This window comes from Hyla sarda, chromosome 5 (assembly GCF_029499605.1).
Source record: "Hyla sarda isolate aHylSar1 chromosome 5, aHylSar1.hap1, whole genome shotgun sequence".
NCBI classification, from domain to species: Eukaryota; Metazoa; Chordata; class Amphibia; order Anura; family Hylidae; genus Hyla; species Hyla sarda.
In genome coordinates, this window is record NC_079193.1 from 373,969,939 (window position 1) to 373,989,480 (window position 19,542).

At 40.1% G+C, this 19,542-nt stretch overlaps 1 protein-coding gene across 22 annotated transcripts in view; it reads right to left on the minus strand.

The window, feature by feature from the left end:
- Positions 1-19,542, minus strand: part of PTK2 (protein tyrosine kinase 2) — a 360,567-nt gene that overhangs the window by 85,522 nt on the left and 255,503 nt on the right. For 10 of the 22 annotated variants that reach the window (XM_056522835.1, XM_056522828.1, XM_056522829.1 and 7 more), the window contains 4 exons: positions 11,759-11,776; positions 8,116-8,172; positions 4,865-4,885; positions 2,335-2,432 (listed from right to left, as the gene is read on the minus strand). In XM_056522835.1, coding sequence (XP_056378810.1) covers positions 2,335-2,432; positions 4,865-4,885; positions 8,116-8,172; positions 11,759-11,776 — 194 coding nt within the window. Of the gene's footprint in view, positions 1-2,334; positions 2,433-4,864; positions 4,886-8,115; positions 8,173-11,758; positions 11,777-14,981; positions 15,066-19,542 lie in introns of all 22 variants that reach the window. The other 12 variants (XM_056522837.1, XM_056522831.1, XM_056522832.1 and 9 more) reach the window with 4 other exon arrangements.

Below are 19,542 nucleotides of genomic sequence, written 5' to 3' on the forward strand. Positions count from 1 at the left end.
TGTTGTAAAACTTCAACCCTCCTCATGCACTTCCACCTATAGGCTGTCAGGGAATTATGAGAGCTGTCGTTAAGCAACAGCTGGAGAGCCCCAGATTGGGAAAGCTGTCCTTAACCAGGACTAGGGAAGTCTCAATACCGATACTGGACATTTGTACGAGTACTTGTACTAGTGCAAATGTCCCTCATACCTAATCCAATACTCGCCAGCGGGACCCCCAGCGGCAGGTTTCACGGAGGTGCCAAACTATGCAGCGCGCCCATCAGCTGAGCGCGCGCCATAGCTGGGACCTGTGGCGGTGATGTCTGGCATTAACCTTTTAGACCCCGCGATCAAAGTTGATCACGGAGTTTAAAAGTCCTGAGGTTAATTGCCGGTTAGCTCAAGGATGCTGATCGGGATCACCACGGTGAAATCGCAGCTGTGAGGATGGCCGGAGGTCCCTTACCGTGCTCAATGCTGTCCAATCGTCACTCCTTTACTCTGCTAGCCATGGCAGGCAGTAGTAAAGGAGCGCCGATAATACTGATCAACACTATGCTATGGCATATCATTGATCAGTGTATGTAATCTTCAGATTGCATGTAATAGTTCCCTACGGGGACCAAAAAAAAAAAGTGAAAAAAAAAATGAAAAAAATAAATTATAATAATACATGTGAATTAACCCCTTCCCTAATAAATGTCTGTATCAGCCCCCCTTTTAAATAAATTAGAATCTTTTTTTAAAACATAAACATGCCCTTCATCTATTAACCCCTTGCTGCAAAAGGACGTTCATTAACGTCCATTTGCGGCTCCCAAGGTATTAGGCGCGCACAGCAGGTGAGCGCACATCATACGGGTGGGTCCAGGTTGCTATAAGCAACCAAGACCCACGGCTAATGTCGGACATCGCCGATTGGGCTGATGTTCGGCATTAACCCGTTAGACGCGGCAATCAAACTTTTTCACCGCCTCTAAAACAAAAGTAAACATTGCTGGTTAGCTCAGTGGTGCTGTTCGGGACCGCCGCAGTGTAATTGTGGCGTCCCAAACAGCTTGCAGGACACGAGGAGGATCCTTACCTGCCTCCTCACTGTCCGATCACCGAATGAATGTTCCGTGCCCAAGAACTAGGCAGGAGCAGTCGAGCGGCGATAACACTGATCAATCCCATGCTATTGCATGGCAGTGATCAGTGTAGAAAATCAGTGTGTGCAATGTTATAGTACCATATGGGGGCTATAACATTGCAAAAAAAAAAAAAGTGAAAATAAAGTGTTCATAAATGTGATTTAACCCCTTCCCTAATAAAAGTTTTAATCGCCCCTCTTTCCCATTTAAAAAAAAAAAAAAAAAAAAGTGTGTAAATAAAAAAAAGCAACATGTGGTATAGCCGCACGCGTAAGTGTCCAAAACTATAAAAATATATCATTAACTAAACTGCACGCACAATGGTGTAAACGTAAAAAATTCCAAAGTCCAAAATAGCGTATTTTTGGTCACTTTTTATACCATAAATAAATGAATAAAAAGTGATCAAAAAATCCGATCAAAACAAAAAGGGAACCGATAAAAGCTTCAGATCACGGCACAACACAAAATATTAGCCCTCATACAGCCCCTTATACGGAAAAATAAAAATAAAAAAAGTTATAGGGGTCAGAAGAGGACATTTTTCAACGTATTAAATTAATTTTGGTGCCTGTAGTTATAATTTTTTTTTTTAGTAGTAAAATAAAACCAAACCTATATAAAATGGGTATCTTTGCGACCGAATGGACCTACAGAATAAATATAAGGTGCCATTTTTACCAAAAACTGCACTGCGTAGAGACTGAAGCCGATAAAAATTACAAAAAATGTTTTTTTTTAATTTTGCCCCACAAATTATTTTTACTGGTTTCGGCGTAGATTTTGTGGTGAAATTATTAATGGTATTACAAAGTAAAATTGTTGGCGCAAAGAACAAGCCCTGATATGGATTTTTAGGTGGAAAAATGAAAGTGTCATGATTTTTGGAAGGTGAGGAGGAAAAAAACCAAAGAGGGAAGAAGGGGTTACACACTAAAAAAAAAAAAAATAAATAAATAAATAAATACATGTCACATGACATAGAAAAAAGTATCGGTAATCGGCATTGGCGAGTACTTCAAAATTTAAATAATCGGTACTTTTACTCTGTCTTATTAAAAAAAAAATGGTATTGGGACATCCCTAACCAGAAGAATAGAAAGGATGTGACTGTAGGACCTGCACTCAAGTCATGAAAAGTAGCGCAGTACTACAAGTCTCATCCTCCTAAGAGCAGCAGACCTGTTTGACTAAAACACTACCAATAATATCCACTTACCGGGCTCATGTAGACCCCCTGGTGGACGTCTCCAAACTGTCCTTCCCCTATACATCGTCCAAGCTCGATCCGATCCCTCTGGATCTCGTAGTCGCCCGCTGTTTAGACAGGTAAATAATAAAAGGTGAGAATGCGTTGTCACATGATTAACGGCAAACACCACACATGCCAAGGGACAATATACATCACTCGACGGGCTTGTCCAATCGGACAGCTGCTTATTCCTTGTATAATGAAAAAGTTCTGCAGCTTTCTGATTCACTAACATTTTCAAGGTCTCTGTCTGCGGTCAGTGAACGCAAATGTTCATGGGTTACATTAAAGGGGTTCTCCGGTGGAAAACTTTATTTATTTATTTTTTTAAATCAACTGGTGCCAGAAAGTTAAACAGGTTTGTAAATGACTTCTGCTAAAAATTCTTTACCATTCCAGTACTTTTAAAGGGGTACTCCGCCCCTGAACATCTTATCCCCTATCCAAGGATAGGAGATAAGGTGTCTGAACGCAGTGGTCCTGCTGCTTGCGACCCCGGTTCCCCATATAAAGATGAGTAGAATACGTTATAAATAAATACTGGCGCAACACTTAAACAAAATATTATTTTTATATCTATTTCTCACAAATGAATAAATAAATAGATGAATAAATATACACGTGTAATGTTGCACGTTTAGAGGTAGAAAACTGTTTTCTACTTCTAGACGTGCAACTAGAGATGAGCGAACTTACAGTAAATTCGATTCGTCACAAACTTCTCGGCTCGGCAGTTGATGACTTTTCCTGCATAAATTAGTTCAGCTTTCCAGTGGGCTGGAAAAGGTGGATACAGTTCTAGGAGAGTCTCCTAGGACTGTATCCATCTTTTCCAGCCCACCGGAGCACCTGAAAGCTGAACTAATTTATGCAGAATAAGTCATCAACTGCCGAGCCGAGATGTTTGTGACGAATCGAATTTACTGTAAGTTCGCTCATCTCTACGTGCAACATTACAGGTGTCTATTTATTCATCTATTTATTCATTTGTGAGAAATAAACAAAATATTCTTTTTATATCTAAGTGTTGCGCCCGTATTTATTTATAACACAGTTATAAACTTTTCCATCACCACGTTTACCCAGCGTAAAAAAGTCGGAACACAAAGTCTATATGAAAGTTGCAGAACTTTTCATTATACAATGTCCAAACTTTATTTAAAGGGGTATTCCAGGAAAAAAAAAAAATTCTTATATCAACTGGCTCCAGAAAGTTAAACAGATTTGTAAATTACTTCTATCAAAAAATCTTAATCTTTTCAATAATTATCAGCTGCTGAAGTTGAGTTGTACTTTTCTGTCTAGCAACATTGCTCTCTGCTGACACCTCTGCTTGTCTCGGGAACTGCACAGAGTAGAAGAGGTTTGCTATGGGGATTTGCTTCAAAACTGGGCGGTTCCCGAGACAGGTGTCATCAGAGAGCACTTAGAAAAGAACAACTCAACTTCAGCAGCTCATAAGTACTGAAAAGATTAAGATTTTTTTTTTATAGAAGTAATTTACAAATCTGTTTAACTTTCTGAAGCCAGTCGATACATATATATATATATATATATATATATATATATATATATATATATAATTAAAAAAAAGTTTTTTTTCCTGGATAACCCCTTTAAAAATGTTCTAACATGTGATTGGTTGAAGGGGGTCATGAGCTGGGAACCAAAATAATCACTAGAATCAAGAGTCCACAGATCTGTAATACCAAGAGGGACCCTTCCTTCTAGCGATCATGGGGGTCTCATCTCAATGACATGTTATATGCCATCATAACGATGACCCTCCATAATGTTACTCCAGAGCAGTGTTTCCCAACCAGGGTGCCTCCAGCTGTTGCAAAACTACAACTCCCAGCATGCCCGGACAGCCTTCGGCTGTCCGGGCATGCTGGAAGTTGTAGTTTTGCAACAGCTGGAGACACACTGGTTGGGAAACACTGCTCTAGAAGAAGTGTTGCCTAAAATTTGGCTCTAAAGTTGTTGCTAAACTAAAACTCCCAGGGAGTTGTTTAGAGACGACTCGAGGGCTGCAGGTTGGGGCAAAACTGTATACAAGAACCGCACCAATAATATAGTAAAAATTTAGTATCTATAATCACAACAGCGGAGTAACAGGTGGATGCAAAACAAGATGCAAAGTTTCATAATCTAAATGAATAAAATGTCTGCAGCCACCACTAGGGGGAGCTGAAAGCAGAATGTTTTATTATGGAGCATAAACCGTATGCAGAGAGCTCCCCCTAATGGTGGCAGCAGTTGGTGAGAAAATTTATGTCGTAACCCTGATCCTCCAGGCAATTGGGTGCTCTGTATCAGAGAAAAGGAGCTCCGACCTCTATTATTGATATATTAAGTAATTCTTCAGCACAGTATTTGAAATCTAAAAAGGCAGAAATCCAAATCAAAGCAACATATAGATCCCGATGAAACATAAAGGAAGCGACATACATCAATTCAGAGGACACTGCACACAAGTCACACCCAGAGCGGTTACCTTCATCTAATCCATAGCTTTCTGAACGGCATTTAGAGAGGGAATAGAAAACAATCTACCTTAACACAAAATGAACAGTACAGAGTACGGAAAAATAACATGTAAAGCAAAGACGTGGCCTCCGGACTGTGACAGGTTATATGTGATGGACAATGACCCCCCCCGAGCAGACAAGATGAAGAAAGAGGCTCCCTGTCTATAACAATTCAGTATCTGACACACAAAAGCTTTAGTCACATCCAGAGCTGCACTCAAAATTCTTTGTTTCTTATTACTAGACTGCAGTGCATTGTAGGGTCTTATACAATGCTTTATAGGGGTACCCCGGTGAAAAAACTATTTTTTCTCATATCAACTGGCTCCAGAAAATTAAACAGATTTGTAAATTACTTCAATAAAAAAAAAAATCTTAATCCTACCAGTACTTAGCTGCTGAAGTTGAGTTGTTATTTTCTGTATGCCCACAGTGCTCTCTGCTGACATCTCTATCTATCTCAGGAACTGTCCAGAGTAGAAGCAAATCCCCATAGCAAACCTATCCTGCTCTGGACAGTTCCTGAGAGACAGAGGTGTCAGCAGGGAGACAGAAAAGAACAACTCAACTTCAGCAGCTGATAAGTACTGGTAGGATTAAGATTTTTTTAATAGAAGTAATTTACAAATCTGTTTAATTTTCTGGAGCCAGTTGATAAGAACAAATTAGTTTTTCACCGGAGAACCCCTATAAAGCATTGTATATCAACTGGCTCCAGAAAATTAAACAGATTTGTAAATTACTTCTATTAAAAAATCTTAATCCTTCCAGTACTTAGCTGCTGAAGCTGAGTTGTTCTTTTCTGTCTCTCTACTGACACTTCTGTCTGTCTCAGGAACTGTCCAGAGCAGGAGAGGTTGGCTATGGGGATTTGCTTCTACTCTGGACAGTTCATGAGACAGACAGAGGTGTCAGCAGAGAGCACTGTGGTCAGACAGAAAAGAACAACTCAACTTCAGCAGCTGATAAGTACTGGTAGGATTAAGATTTTTTTTTTAATAGAAGTAATTTACAAATCTGTTTAATTTTCTGGAGCCAGTTGATATGAGAAAAAAGTAATTTGTTTTTCACCGGAGTACCCCTTTAACAGATCATAGGCTATTGCACTACATGTCTGACAGTGAAGTGACAGAATTGTAAATGCAGCCCTGGAAGTGACTGGAGGACACATGATTTAACACAGAATTAGTATACTAGACATAAAGAATTTTTAATTTTTTTTTGGGTGGACTCTTTTTGGTGGATTCAGCTAAATGTAACACTATGAAACATTAAAAGTGTAATGTGAACAAAGCTTTATCATCAAATAATAAAAAGAAAAAAGATTAAATTCTTTGCCAATCACAAAGTCTTTGCTTAAAAGGACACTACCGTGCTGACAACTTATCCGCAATCTAAAGGATAGGGGATAAGTTGCCTGATCGTGCGACCCCCGCGATCTCGCATGCAGCACCCGGACAGCCTTTGGCTGTCCGAGCATGCTGGAAGTTGTAGTTTTGCAACAGCTGGAGGCACCCTGGTTGGGAAATACTGCTCTAGAAGAAGTGTTGCCTACAATTTGGCTCGGAGCTGTAGTTATACTAGGAGTTGTAGTTATGCAAAAGCTGGAGGCACACTGGTTGGGCAACACTGTCTCAGACTGTCTAGTTTAGTCTAGGTTCACACGGCCATTAAAGGGGTACTCTGGTGGAAAACTTTTATTTTATTTTAAATGAACTGGTGCCAGAAAGTTAAAAAGATTTGTAAATTACTTCTATTAAAAATATCTCAATCCTTTCAGTACTTTTTAGCAGCTGTATGCTACAGAGGAAATTCTTTCCTTTTTGAATTTCTTTTTTGTCTTGTCCACAGTGCTCTCTGCTGACACCTCGGTCCGTGTCAGGAACTGTCCAGAGCAGCATAGGTTTGCTACAGAGTTTTTCTCCTGCTCTGGACAGTTCCTGATACAGACATCAGGTGTCAGCAGAGAGCACTGTGGACCAGGCAAAAATAAAGATTTTCCTCTGTAGCATACAGCTGCTAAAAAGTACTGAAAGGATTGAGATTTTTTTAATAGAAGTAATTTACAAACTTTTTAACTTTCTGGCACCAGTTCATTTATAAAAAAAAAAAAAAAAAAAAAACAATAAGGTACCCCTTTAAGGGTCCGACCAGCTCTCTTTTTTTTTTTTCCCTGAGCCAATCCGGACCTCAAAACAGGTCTGATGCAAACAGATACTACCGGGTCATGACTGACCCTATTCACTTGCATTGGGTACGTCAGTGACCTGGTAATTTTACAGGATTTTAGCAGAGAAAAAAAATTAATAAAGAAGAGGGCAAAAAAGCGGGGGCCTCCAGCTGCTCCAAAATTCAATTAGTGAAAAAATATACAAAACTTAACTTTTAATCCATACTTTAAAAACCAAGGATATCCATAGTGATAAAAATTATGATGGACAGGTAACCGATGCGTTTCACGCCGAATCTGGCTCTTAGTCGTGGCCACGACTAATCCAGATTCGGCTCGAAACGCATCGGTTACCTGTTCATTTTTATCACTATGGATATCCTTGGTTTTTAAAGTATGGATAAAAAGTTAACTTTTATATATATTTTTTTCACTAATTGAATTTTGGAGCAGCTGGAGGCCCCCGCTTTTTTGCCCTCTTTATTTGTATCTGGGACACGGCCTGCTGTTTGCCTGCCCTGCTCTCCTACCCTCACTGGATCTTCAGTCATTGGATTCTATAGTGGTGAGCTGAATTATATACATCTTTTTCTTTCGAAAAAAATAATGAATAGTGCTTTCACTCCAATTAGCAGAGTCCGACGGCAATGTGAACAAGGCCTAACTTTATCTCAGAATTATCCCCCTGTATAAAGTTGGAGAACTTTTTATTAAATGACGATAAAGCTTTAGTTGTAAAGTGAAAAACGTTAAAAGTCGCTGTATTGGAGACACAACCAGGGCAGTTTATTTGTAGTGTCCTAATCAACTTCGCACAATTACTAGATAGCACAAATTGTATTCAAATTTCTTAAATTTACCCCAACCCGACAGCAAAAACACTCGCTGTTCTCTAGTCTTTAAAATTCCCCAACTTCAACTCTTATCATGCCCTGACAGCCAAAGCATGCTGAGAGCTGTAGTTCTGTTACAGCTGAAGAGCCACAGGTCAAAGTTCCCTATCCAAGATTCTATATGCGTGGTAGGGGTTAAGAAGTGAACACTTACTGGAAGGCATTGTGTACGTATCCTCTTCATCTATAATCTCTGCATAGTCATCGGTTTCTGCAATAAATGTTAAAAAAATTTATCAAAATTAAAACTTTCAAATTTGTGGCAAAAAATAAATAAATAAATAAATATATTATATATATATATATATATATATATATATATAATATATATATATGTAAGTAAAAAAAAAAGAAAAAGAAATCAATGCAAACTGTTAAAATATTAACCCCCCGAAAGTGAGAGACAGCAGATTTCTATATAACCAGATGTGAATACAGCTTAGACTGCAGCAATGGATAAGATTCCTTTCAATATTTACATCCAAAGCTGCATACAAATTGTGTCGGGTTTTCTTTTTTTTGCTAGAGCCTATATATGACAATGCAACACAGCAAGTATGGTGCATTATAGGATCTCAGGCAAGCACATCTGAAAGCACAACAGTATAGTTAGATTTCAAGAAATTGCAAGAAGAACTATGAATGCAGCTCTGGATGTGACTGGAGTAGGAAACAATGAAAGAGGAAAGGATAAGCAAAGTAATAAAGTGAGGACACTATGAGTGGATTTGCAGGTTATGGTATGGCTGGAGATCGGAGAGGAATTGTGGTTACGATAAAGGCTTATACATTATTAAGAATAATTGGCGGTGCAAAATCCAGTGCCAGCAACTAAGGGCCCGTCCACACTACTGAATCTTCATCAGCGAAAATCGGTTGTGGAAATTTAAGATTTAGGACCCGCCAAAAGAATGAACATTGGTGGAATTCTGCTGGACTGCATTGCCGTCTATGGAGACAACACACATCTGCAGGAACTGTGGTGGCGCCTGCAGCAGATGGATTCAGCAGTGTGGATGGCCCCTAAGGCTCCATTAGTTACAGTGGGTCAGGGCTAATATTTGGTATCCAGCTACAAGCTCTGGGGCAGGAGATCGCAGCAGCCAGTTGTCATCTGCAGGGAGTAGTCTGGAGAATCTCAAAGAGGAGGGGATCCTGTGAGCTCACCAAAAGAATATTCCTTTAAAGGCGTATTCTGACCCAGAGATGGGATCCCCGGCTCTTTAATATTGATGGCAATATTCTATGAATATAATGTTACTATGTAAGATGTATTGTATACAAAGAGCAGTATTCCCCAACCTGCAGCTCAACTACAACTCCCATCATGATAAAGCTCAAGTTTTGCAGCAGAGGAAGAGCCACAGGTTAGTGAACAATAAACTACAATATTAACCTGAGTTCCAAGGTTACACGGACATGAGGATCAGTTGTGTGCTTGACCATGCACAGTCCACTACTCTACCATAAGCAATTCAGGGGCTCAGATGACCTACAGGGACCAGGTGCAGTGCATGGGGTTAGTGCCAGAGTATAGTAGATCAATAAGATGCACCACAAAGCGAGAGGACTTGTAATAGGAAAGACTGAAGGAACTGTTATTTATCTGTGCTTTGTCCTCTTCATAGAGAGGTTGGGTGGCATTACCCATGCTAAAGAAACAGGGTCTGGCACATCAAGGTGCTTGTTACTCTCTGTGGATTTGCAGATGAATTCAGAAGATGTTATAAATGCACATGTGTTTTTTTGTTTAGTTTTTTAGACCTGTTTACGACCATCACATGGGTCCTAGGCTTTAAATGAAAACTGTCAGATACAAAAAAACTTTTATATGATGTACATTCTAACAAAACATTAACCTTTCTAATTCACTTCTTAAGAACATTTTATTCCCTTTTTATAGAAATCATGGCTTATAAAACCATGGCTTTGTCCAAGCTGAAGCACAGGCACAGGTGGGAGAGAACTCCTCTGTGCTCTCTCCTGTATGATAGGACTCCTCTGTCTGATAGGACTCATCTGTGCTCTCTCCTGTATGATAGGACTCCTCTGTCTGATAGGACTCATCTGTGCTCTCTCCTGTCTGATGGGACTCCTCTGTGCTCTCTCCTGTCTGATAGGACTCCTCTGTGCTCTCTCCTGTCTGATGGGACTCCTCTGTGCTCTCCCCTGTCTGATGGGACTCCTCTGTGCTCTCCCCTGTCTGATAGCACTCCTCTGTGCTCTCTCCTGTCTGATGGGACTCCTCTGTGCTCTCTCCTGTCTGATGGGACTCCTCTGTGCTCTCTCCTGTCTGATGGGACTCCTCTGTGCTCTCTCCTGTCTGATGGGACTCCTCTGTGCTCTCTCCTGTCTGATAGGACTCCTCTGTGCTCTCCCCTGTCTGGTAGCACTCCTCTGTGCTCTCCCGTCTGATAGGACTCCTCTGTGCTCTCTCCTGTCTGATACGACTCCTCTGTGCTCTCCCCTGTCTGATAGGACTCCTCTGTGCTCTCTCCTGTCTGATAGGACTCCTCTGTGCTCTCTCCTGTCTGATGGGACTCCTCTGTGCTCTCTCCTTTCTGATGGGACTCCTCTGTGCTCTCTCCTGTCTGATGGGACTCCTCTGTGCTCTCTCCTGTCTTACGGGACTCCTCTGTGCTCTCTCCTGTCTGACGGGACTCCTCTGTGCTCTCTCCTGTCTGACGGCACTCCTCTGTGCTCTCTCCTGTCTGACGGCACTCCTCTGTGCTCTCTCCTGTCTGACGGCACTCCTCTGTGCTCTCTCCTGTCTGACGGGACTCCTCTGTGCTCTCTCCTGTCTGATGGGACTCCTCTGTGCTCTCTCCTGTCTGATGGGACTCCTCTGTGCTCTCTCCTGTCTGATGGGACTCCTCTGTGCTCTCTCCTGTCTGATGGGACTCCTCTGTGCTCTCTCCTGTCTGATAGGACTCCTCTGTGCTCTCCCCAGTCTGACAGCACTCCTCTGTGCTCTCTCCTGTCCTATCAGACAGGAGAGAGCACAGAGGAGTGCTAGCCCACCCTCATTTACTGGACTCTGTGCATGTCTGTGCTTTCTTTAAAAAAGAAATACAATTTTCTTATTAAGTATATTAGAAAGGTTAATCTTTTGCCAGGATGTACAACATATAAAATGTTTTTGATTCTGACAGTGCCTATTTAAACCTATGCTATTGTGAATGGGTACAAAGCTTGTGCAGGTCCGAGACAGCCAAGGACCCTGAGAAGACCGAGGAGGCTTGTAACCACTTCTGTCATCTCTTCTGCAGTCTACGTAGCACTTAATGAGCACCACGGTATAAATGGAGGCAGTGGCAATGCAATTGTCTATACTGAACCCAACGATCACATTGTCACAGCATGGCAGAGAAGTAGGGTCTATGGATGCCCCATTTACTGTGAACCTCCCTCCCCTCTACAAAAACCGTTAGAAAGTGTGTGTATGTTTCCTTAAAGTTTTTTTTTTTTTATCATCCTTATATAATTTGTGTATAATATCACATTTTTTATTTATTTTCACATATTACCCCTAAAAAGAAAAATTTCTGCCGACAAATGAAATCATGCAACAAAAGTATCTGTGCAATCGGGGCTGAAATACTCTGGTTCTTAACGGGTTAGAATAAAGACATATGCGGACACAATGTTGCTGTTTGGGTCATCTTGTTGCCCGGTCATACACCATGGACCATTGCTTTTTTGTTAGTGTGCAGGTGCAGTGACAGGACACAGTACACACAGACCATTATTAATAAGACAGATGGAAGGAGAAGAAATTATGAAAGCGCAGGTATTACCGTCCCCACTAAACTCCTCTGCCGGTCCAGGATGCATGCAAGAAAAGAGCGGAGAGAAGCGTGAGCAAAAATAATGCAACAGCTCATACATAGCAATGAATATTAACCAATCACTGTTGGGTTTATATATATATATGTATATAAAGCTTCATGTGAGTTATCAGGTCCAAAAACAACAAGATGGCATCAGAGACAAGAACATGCAGCAGGCAGTGCCACCACGGTCATTGATGGTACATGTTAGTTTGGGTTACGTAATTACTTCCTTTAACCATTGATAGTCCCCTTCACAATTGTATATACTACAACCCTCATTCTGCTTTATAAACAGAATGCCAGACCAACAGAAAGGACTGACACAAAGGCAGCACACGAGAGGTTTTACTCCACTCAGAAGCCAGGGAAAGCTGGGTTACATATGCTACAGAACATACACAAGATGAAGAAATATAAAACATCTGAATGGAATATTGAGACAAATTCTAATTTATGTAGTCAGCACCAGGATGTGAAAGCAAACGTGTGAATATCTCGGATTGGTGAGAAATAGATGAATGTTATACACAGGGAAAGATGGTGGCAAGGAAAGTTACAGGGGTACTCCGGAGGAAAACTTTTTTCTTTTCTTTTTATGAACTGGTGCCGGAAAGTTAAAACAAATTTGTAAATTACTTCTATTAAAAAAATCTTTACCCTTCCAGTACTTATTAGCGGCTGTATGCTACAGAGGAAATTCTGTTCTTTTTGAATTTTTTTTTGTCTTGTCCACAGTGCTCTCTGCTGACACCTGATGCCTGTATCAGGAACTGTCCAGAGCAGGAGAAAATCCCCATTGCAAACCTATGCTGCTCTGGACAGTTCCTGACACGGACAGAGGTGTCAGCAGAGAGCACTGTGGACAAGACAAAAAAAAGAAATTCAAGAAGAACAGAATTTCCTCGGTAGCATACAGCTGCTAAAAAGTACTGGAAGGGTAAAGATTTTTTTAATAGAAGTAATTTAAAAATATGTTTAACTTTCTGGCACCAGTTGACTTGTAAAGACCTAAAAAAAAAAAAAAAAAAAAAAAAAAAAATATATTTTATATATATATATATATATATATATATATATATATAAATAAAAATATATATATTTATATATATATATATATTTTCTTTTTTTTTCCACCGGAGTACCCCTTTAAGCTTTTCCTGGAGCTATGAAAACCTCCATACTTTACACTGCAGGCTGCATTCAGTCAGGTCACCATGACTATATCTATGACAAGCATTATCATTAAATGTCCCATACAGGATATAGGACATTTATTGTGTATACTGTCACAACTACTAAAGACTGAAAGATTTATCCATAACAACCAGAAAGAAAGCCTCCATACTTTACACTGCAGGCTGCATCCAGTCTGGTCCTCATGACTATATCTATGACAAGCATATGCTCATGGAACTAAACATACATGATATATGGCATTTCTATACTACCACAACTACCACAAATCAGACAGAAAACCTCCATACTGCACACTGTAGGCTGGATTTATAACAGTTTACAGTACAAGTTTCTACTTTAAATTTACAACTAAAAAGAAGAAATTTGTAATAAAACTTTTTTGCTTTGTTTAAAGGGGTACTCCGCTGCTCAGCGTTTGGAAAACAAACTGTTTCGAACGCTGGAGCTCGTGACGTCATAGCACCGGCCCCTTATGAAGTCACACCCTGCCCCCTCAATGCAAGTCTATGGGAGGGGGCGTGACGCTGTCACGCCCCCTCCCATAGACTTGCATTTAGGGGCGGGGCATGACGTCACGAAAGGGCGGGGTTATGACGTCATGAGCTTCCAGAGTTTAAATCAGTTCCAAACGCTGAGCAGCGGCGTGCCCCATTAAGGTTGCAGTGAAAAGTATGGAGGTTTCAATCGCTATATTTACGACCTAATCATGCCCATAAAAATGCCCACATACACTATGGTAGAAACAGAAGAGAAGACACTGCCTCAGCAATCAGAATACAGCCGGCAGTGTAAAGTATGGAGGTCTATCATTTATAGCACAGGTGAGGCTACGTTCACATCTGCATTTGAGCTCCGTCACAGTATCCATCTGTATAGCGGGACCTGAATGTGGACAAAAAAAAAAAAATTGTAAAATGCTGCAAGCGGTAGTTTTTTTTGTCCAGTCAGATCCTGCTAAATAAAAGGACATCAAATGGACCCCACTAAGTTAAATGGGATCAGTCGGTGTCCATTGAGGTACGTTTTCTGACCACAAACGGAGCCTCTGACACAGATGTGAACGAGGCCTAAAAAGAAAAACAAGGTTTATATTAACAGTTTCTACTTGCATTTCACATTAAAAAAACACTTACAAAAATGTAGCCCTCATTATTATTAAACAACACATCAGACAAGAACACAGAAAACACTTGTTGCACAAATATTCTACATTCCCAGGGTTACATCATAGGACGCTCTTCACTCTGCTTCGCTAGGAGAAAGTATTCAAAGACAATTAACAGACCCCTTATGGTGACACTTAAAAGGGAGATCCGGACTAAGCGGTTTGCAAAAGAAAGCTGCGGGAATTTGCGCAAGTCAATTGCAGCCTCTACAGGAGAAATGTGGTATTACACGGCGCACATTCTTAAGAAATTCTAAAAAAAAAAAAGCAAGCATAAAAAGTTGTCCTGATATGAAAGGGTTGCCTGGTCACAGTAAAATGGCTTGTAGCATAACTTTATATATATATATATATATATATATATATATATATATATATATATAAAAATAAATATTTATAAATATTATAAAACTAATTTTATTTCATTTTAACCTGCTCTTGGACAAAAGAAAAACAATAGAGTCACTTCATATAGCGAAGAGGTGCAAGTCTATCAGCAGACCCAATGGCAGTGTTTTCCAATCAGGAGGCCTCCAGCAGTTGCAAAACTACAATTCCCAACCTTCGGCTGTCTGAGCATGCTGGTAGTTGTAGTTTTGCAACAGCTGGAGGCACCCTGGTTGGGAAACACTGCCCTATGGACTTGACCATGGGCAACCAGAGAACTAAACCCGACTACTATAGGGGGAGGCTGGTAACTATTGGTCATGCTGTAAAGTTAGTAGTCTGTCTGGCTTTTTACACTCGGAATCACACACATGCAGATGTAGTGTGGGACATCCGCATCACTGTGAGTTAATGGACAACCAGAAGCCGTGCAAGTACCCTGTGCTGGAGACTCGTGGGAGCAGAGGATGAATGGAAGAAAACACTTGGCTTTGTGGGCTCTGGGCAGGATGAGTGAAGAACCTTCACAGAAGTCACAGATCAGACAGGAGAGAAAAGAGACGGTGCGCAGAGAGTTAGGAGAAAATCATATAACAACTGGTCCGTAATATCAGGATCCGTACAAGCAGCCAAACAAGGTATAAACTTCCCACTATGCCCCAGAAGGATGGTAACAGAAGGGGGTGCTTCCTATGTACAAGACTATAACTACTATAATACTGCTTCCTATGTAAAAGAATATAACTACTATAATACTGCCTCCTATATACAAGAATATAACTACTATAATACTGCTCCTATATACAAGAATATAACTATTATAATACTGCTCCTATATACAAGAATAAAACTACTATAATACTGCTCCTATATACAAGAATATAACTACTATAATACTGCCTCCTATATACAAGAATATAACTACTATAATACTGCCTCCTATATACAAGAATATAACTACTATAATACTGCTCCTATATACAAGAATATAACTACTATAATACTGCTCCTATATACAAGAATATAACTACTATAATACTGCTCCTATATACAAGAATATAACTACTATAATACTGCTCCTATATACAAGAATATAACTACTATAATACTGCCTCCTATATACAAGAATATAACTACTATAATACTGCTTCCTATGTACAAGAATATAACTACTATAATACTGCTCCTATATACAAGAATATAACTACTATAATACTGCTCCTATATACAAGAATATAACTACTATAATACTGCCTCCTATATACAAGAATATAACTACTATAATACTGCTCATATATACAAGAATATAACTACTATAATACTGCTCCTATATACAAGAATATAACTACTATAATACTGCTCCTATATACAAGAATATAACTACTATAACACTGCCTCCTATATACAAGAATATAACTACTATAATACTGCTCCTATATACAAGAATATAACTACTATAATACTGCCTCCTATATACAAGAATATAACTACTATAATACTGCTCCTATATACAAGAATATAACTACTATAATACTGCTCCTATATACAAGAATATAACTACTATAATACTGCTCCTATATACAAGAATATAACTACTATAATACTGCTCCTATATACAAGAACATAGCTACTATAATAGTGCTCCTATATACAAGAATATAACTACTATAATACTGCTCCTATATATACAACAATATAACTACAATAATACTGCCCCTATATACAAGAATATAACTACTATAATACTGCTCCTATATACAAGAATATAACTACTATAATACTGCTCCTATATACAAGAATATAACTACTATAATACTGCTCCTATATACAAGAATATAACTACTATAATACTGCTCCTATATACAAGAATATAACTACTATAATACTGCCTCCTATATAGAATATAACTACTATAATACTGCTCCTATATACAAGAATATAACTACTATAATACTGCCCCTATATACAAGAATATAACTACTATAATACTGCCTCCTATATAGAATATAACTACTATAATACTGCCTCCTATATACAAGAATATAACTACTATAATACTGCCTCCTATATAAAAGAATATAACTACTATAATACTGCCTCCTATATACAAGAATATAACTACTATAATACTGCTCCTATATACAAGAATATAACTACTATAATACTGCTCCTATATACAAGAATATAACTACTACAATACTGCCTCCTATATACAAGAATATATCTACTATAATACTGCCTTCTATATACAAGAATATAACTACTATAATACTGCCTTCTATATACAAGAATATAACTACTATAATACTGCTTCTATATACAAGAATATAACTACTATAATACTGCTCCTATATACAAGAATATAACTACTATAATACTGCCTCCTATATACAAGAATATAACTACTATTAAACTGCCTCCTATGTCTTCTCAGTTTGAGGAAAAAAAAGAACAAAGTTCAGTGGGACAAGGGGTTTCCTGAGCCCAGAATAGAATAGTGAGGTAACAATGGATGCCCTGTGGGTGGAGAGTTACTCATGAGACTGGAATGTATGGTAGTGGTGAGTTCTGCTGTCCATGTAATGTCAGCAAATCCAATGAACATGCGGAGAGTCGTGGGGGAAGGAAACAGGGACCGCGGACACCGGTCCCCACTGTCCAGGAGATGCAGGACATTCATTCATACTAAACATTATACCAGGTACACACCTTGCTTTTTAACACTTAAGTGGAATATTCATTCAGCACAAACCAATCTCCACCACCATGGGCAGTCTATAGCCCAGACATGTTCCGTCCTGAATGTTTATTCTTATAGATATTATCACAGAACTCTCACTTCAGAAACAGAGGCGCACATTCCAGAATGAAAGCAAACATTTATTTATTTATTTTATATTTTATTTATTTATATAGCGCCTACAGATTCCGCAGCGCTTACAATTATGGGGTACAAACAAAGACAAGTATCAGACATAATATTACACAATAACTATTCAAACAAGAGGTGTGGGGATATGTTGGGGATATGTTGGGGATATGTTGGGGATATGTTGGGGATATGTTGGGGATATGTTGGGGATATGTTGGGGATATGTTGGGGATATGTTGGGGATATGTTGGGGATATGTTGGGGATATGTTGGGGATATGTTGGGGATATGTTGGGGATATGTTGGGGATATGTTGGGGATATGTTGGGGATATGTTGAGGCCATTTAGAGACTGTCTGAAGAGATGTGTTCTTAGGCCACGTTTGAAACTATGGATGTTGTTGTCGAGTCTGAGGGATTGAGGGATAGAATTCCAGAGAACCGGTGCAGCACGAGTGAAGTCTTGGAGACGGGAGTGAGAAGTTCGGATTATAGAAGATGTTAGTTGGAGATCATTAGCAGATCGGAGAGAACGTGTAGGATGGTAGACAGAGATGAGAGAGGAGATGTAGGGAGGTGCAGCATTGTGGAGAGCTTTGTGTGTGAGACTGAGGATTTTGTACTGTATTCTGGACTGAATTGGTAACCAGTGTAGTGACTGGCACAGGGAGGAGGCGTCGGTGTAGCGGCTGGAGAGGAAGATGAGTCTGGCTGCGGCATTAAGGATGGACTGGAGAGGAGGGAGTTTGGAGAAAGGAAGGCCTATTAGTAAAGAGTTACAGTAGTCGAGGCGGGAGTGAATCAAAGTAATAATGAGAGTTTTAGCAGATTCAGAAGTGAGAAACGGGCGGATTCTGGAAATGTTTTTGAGATGCAGGTGACAAGAACGTGAAAGGGACTGAATATGGGGAGTGAAAGACAGATCAGAGTCAAGTATAACTCCAAGACAGCGAGCCTGCTGCCCGGGAGTTATGGTAGTACCACATACCAAGATGGAAATGTCAGGGTTAGGTACAGTATCAGTTGATGGAGAAAAAACAAGAATTTCTGTTTTAGAAAGATTTAGTTTCAGATATAAAGAGGACATGATGTCTGAGACGGCAGAGAGACAGTCACTGGTATTCTGTAGGAGTGCAGGGGTGATGACTGAGACAGCAGAGAGACAGTCACTGGTATTCTGTAGGAGTGCAGGGGTGATGTTGGCGGAGGAGGTATAGAGTTGGGTGTCATCAGCGTAGAGGTGGTACTGGAAACCAAATCTACTGATTGTTTTTCCAATGGGGGATGTGTAGAGTAAAAAGAGTAGAGGACCCAGGACCGATCCCTGGGGGAACCCCGACAGCAAGGGGAAGAGGAGAAGAAGTAGAGCCAGAAAACGAGATGCTAAAGAAGCGGCCAGAGAGATAGGAGGAAAACCAGGCAAGAGCAGAGTATTTGAGACCGATGGAGCAGAGACTACTGAGGAGGAGTTGGGGATCCACAGTGTCAAAAGCCGCAGAGAGGTCCAAGAGAATCAGTAAAGAGAAATTGCCATTTGATTTGGCCGTCAGAAGATCGTTAGTGACTTTGGTTAGGGCCGTTTCTGTGGAGTGAAGGGAGCGGAAACCAGACTGTAAGGGGTCAAGGAGAGAGTTCTCGGAGGGATAGCGGATAAGGCGGGAGTAGACCAAACGTTCCAGGAGTTTGGAGATAAAGGGGAGATTTGAGACGGGTCGATAGTTGGCTGCACAGGACGGGTCCAGAGATGTTTTTTTCAATAGTGGGGTTATGATAGAGTGTTTGAAGGAGGAGGGAAAGAAGAGATGGAGAGGTTAAAGATTTTAGTTAGGTGACAGCTGATAGCAGGAGAGAGAGACTGGATGAGGTGTGAAGACATGGGGTCACTAGAGCAGGTAGTGGGGCGCCCGGAGGAGAGGAGCCTGGAAACCTCATCCTCCGTTACAGGCTCAAAAACTGAGTGTGATGAAGAGGAGACGTGGCTAGGAATTGGATCAGAACTTTTAGGGGACTGGGAGAGGATTTCATCACGAATGTCATCGATTTTAGTTTTGAAGTATTTGGCCAGGTCTTCAGCACAGAGATCAGTGATTGGGGTCTGTACTTTAGGCCGAAGGAGAGAGTTGAACG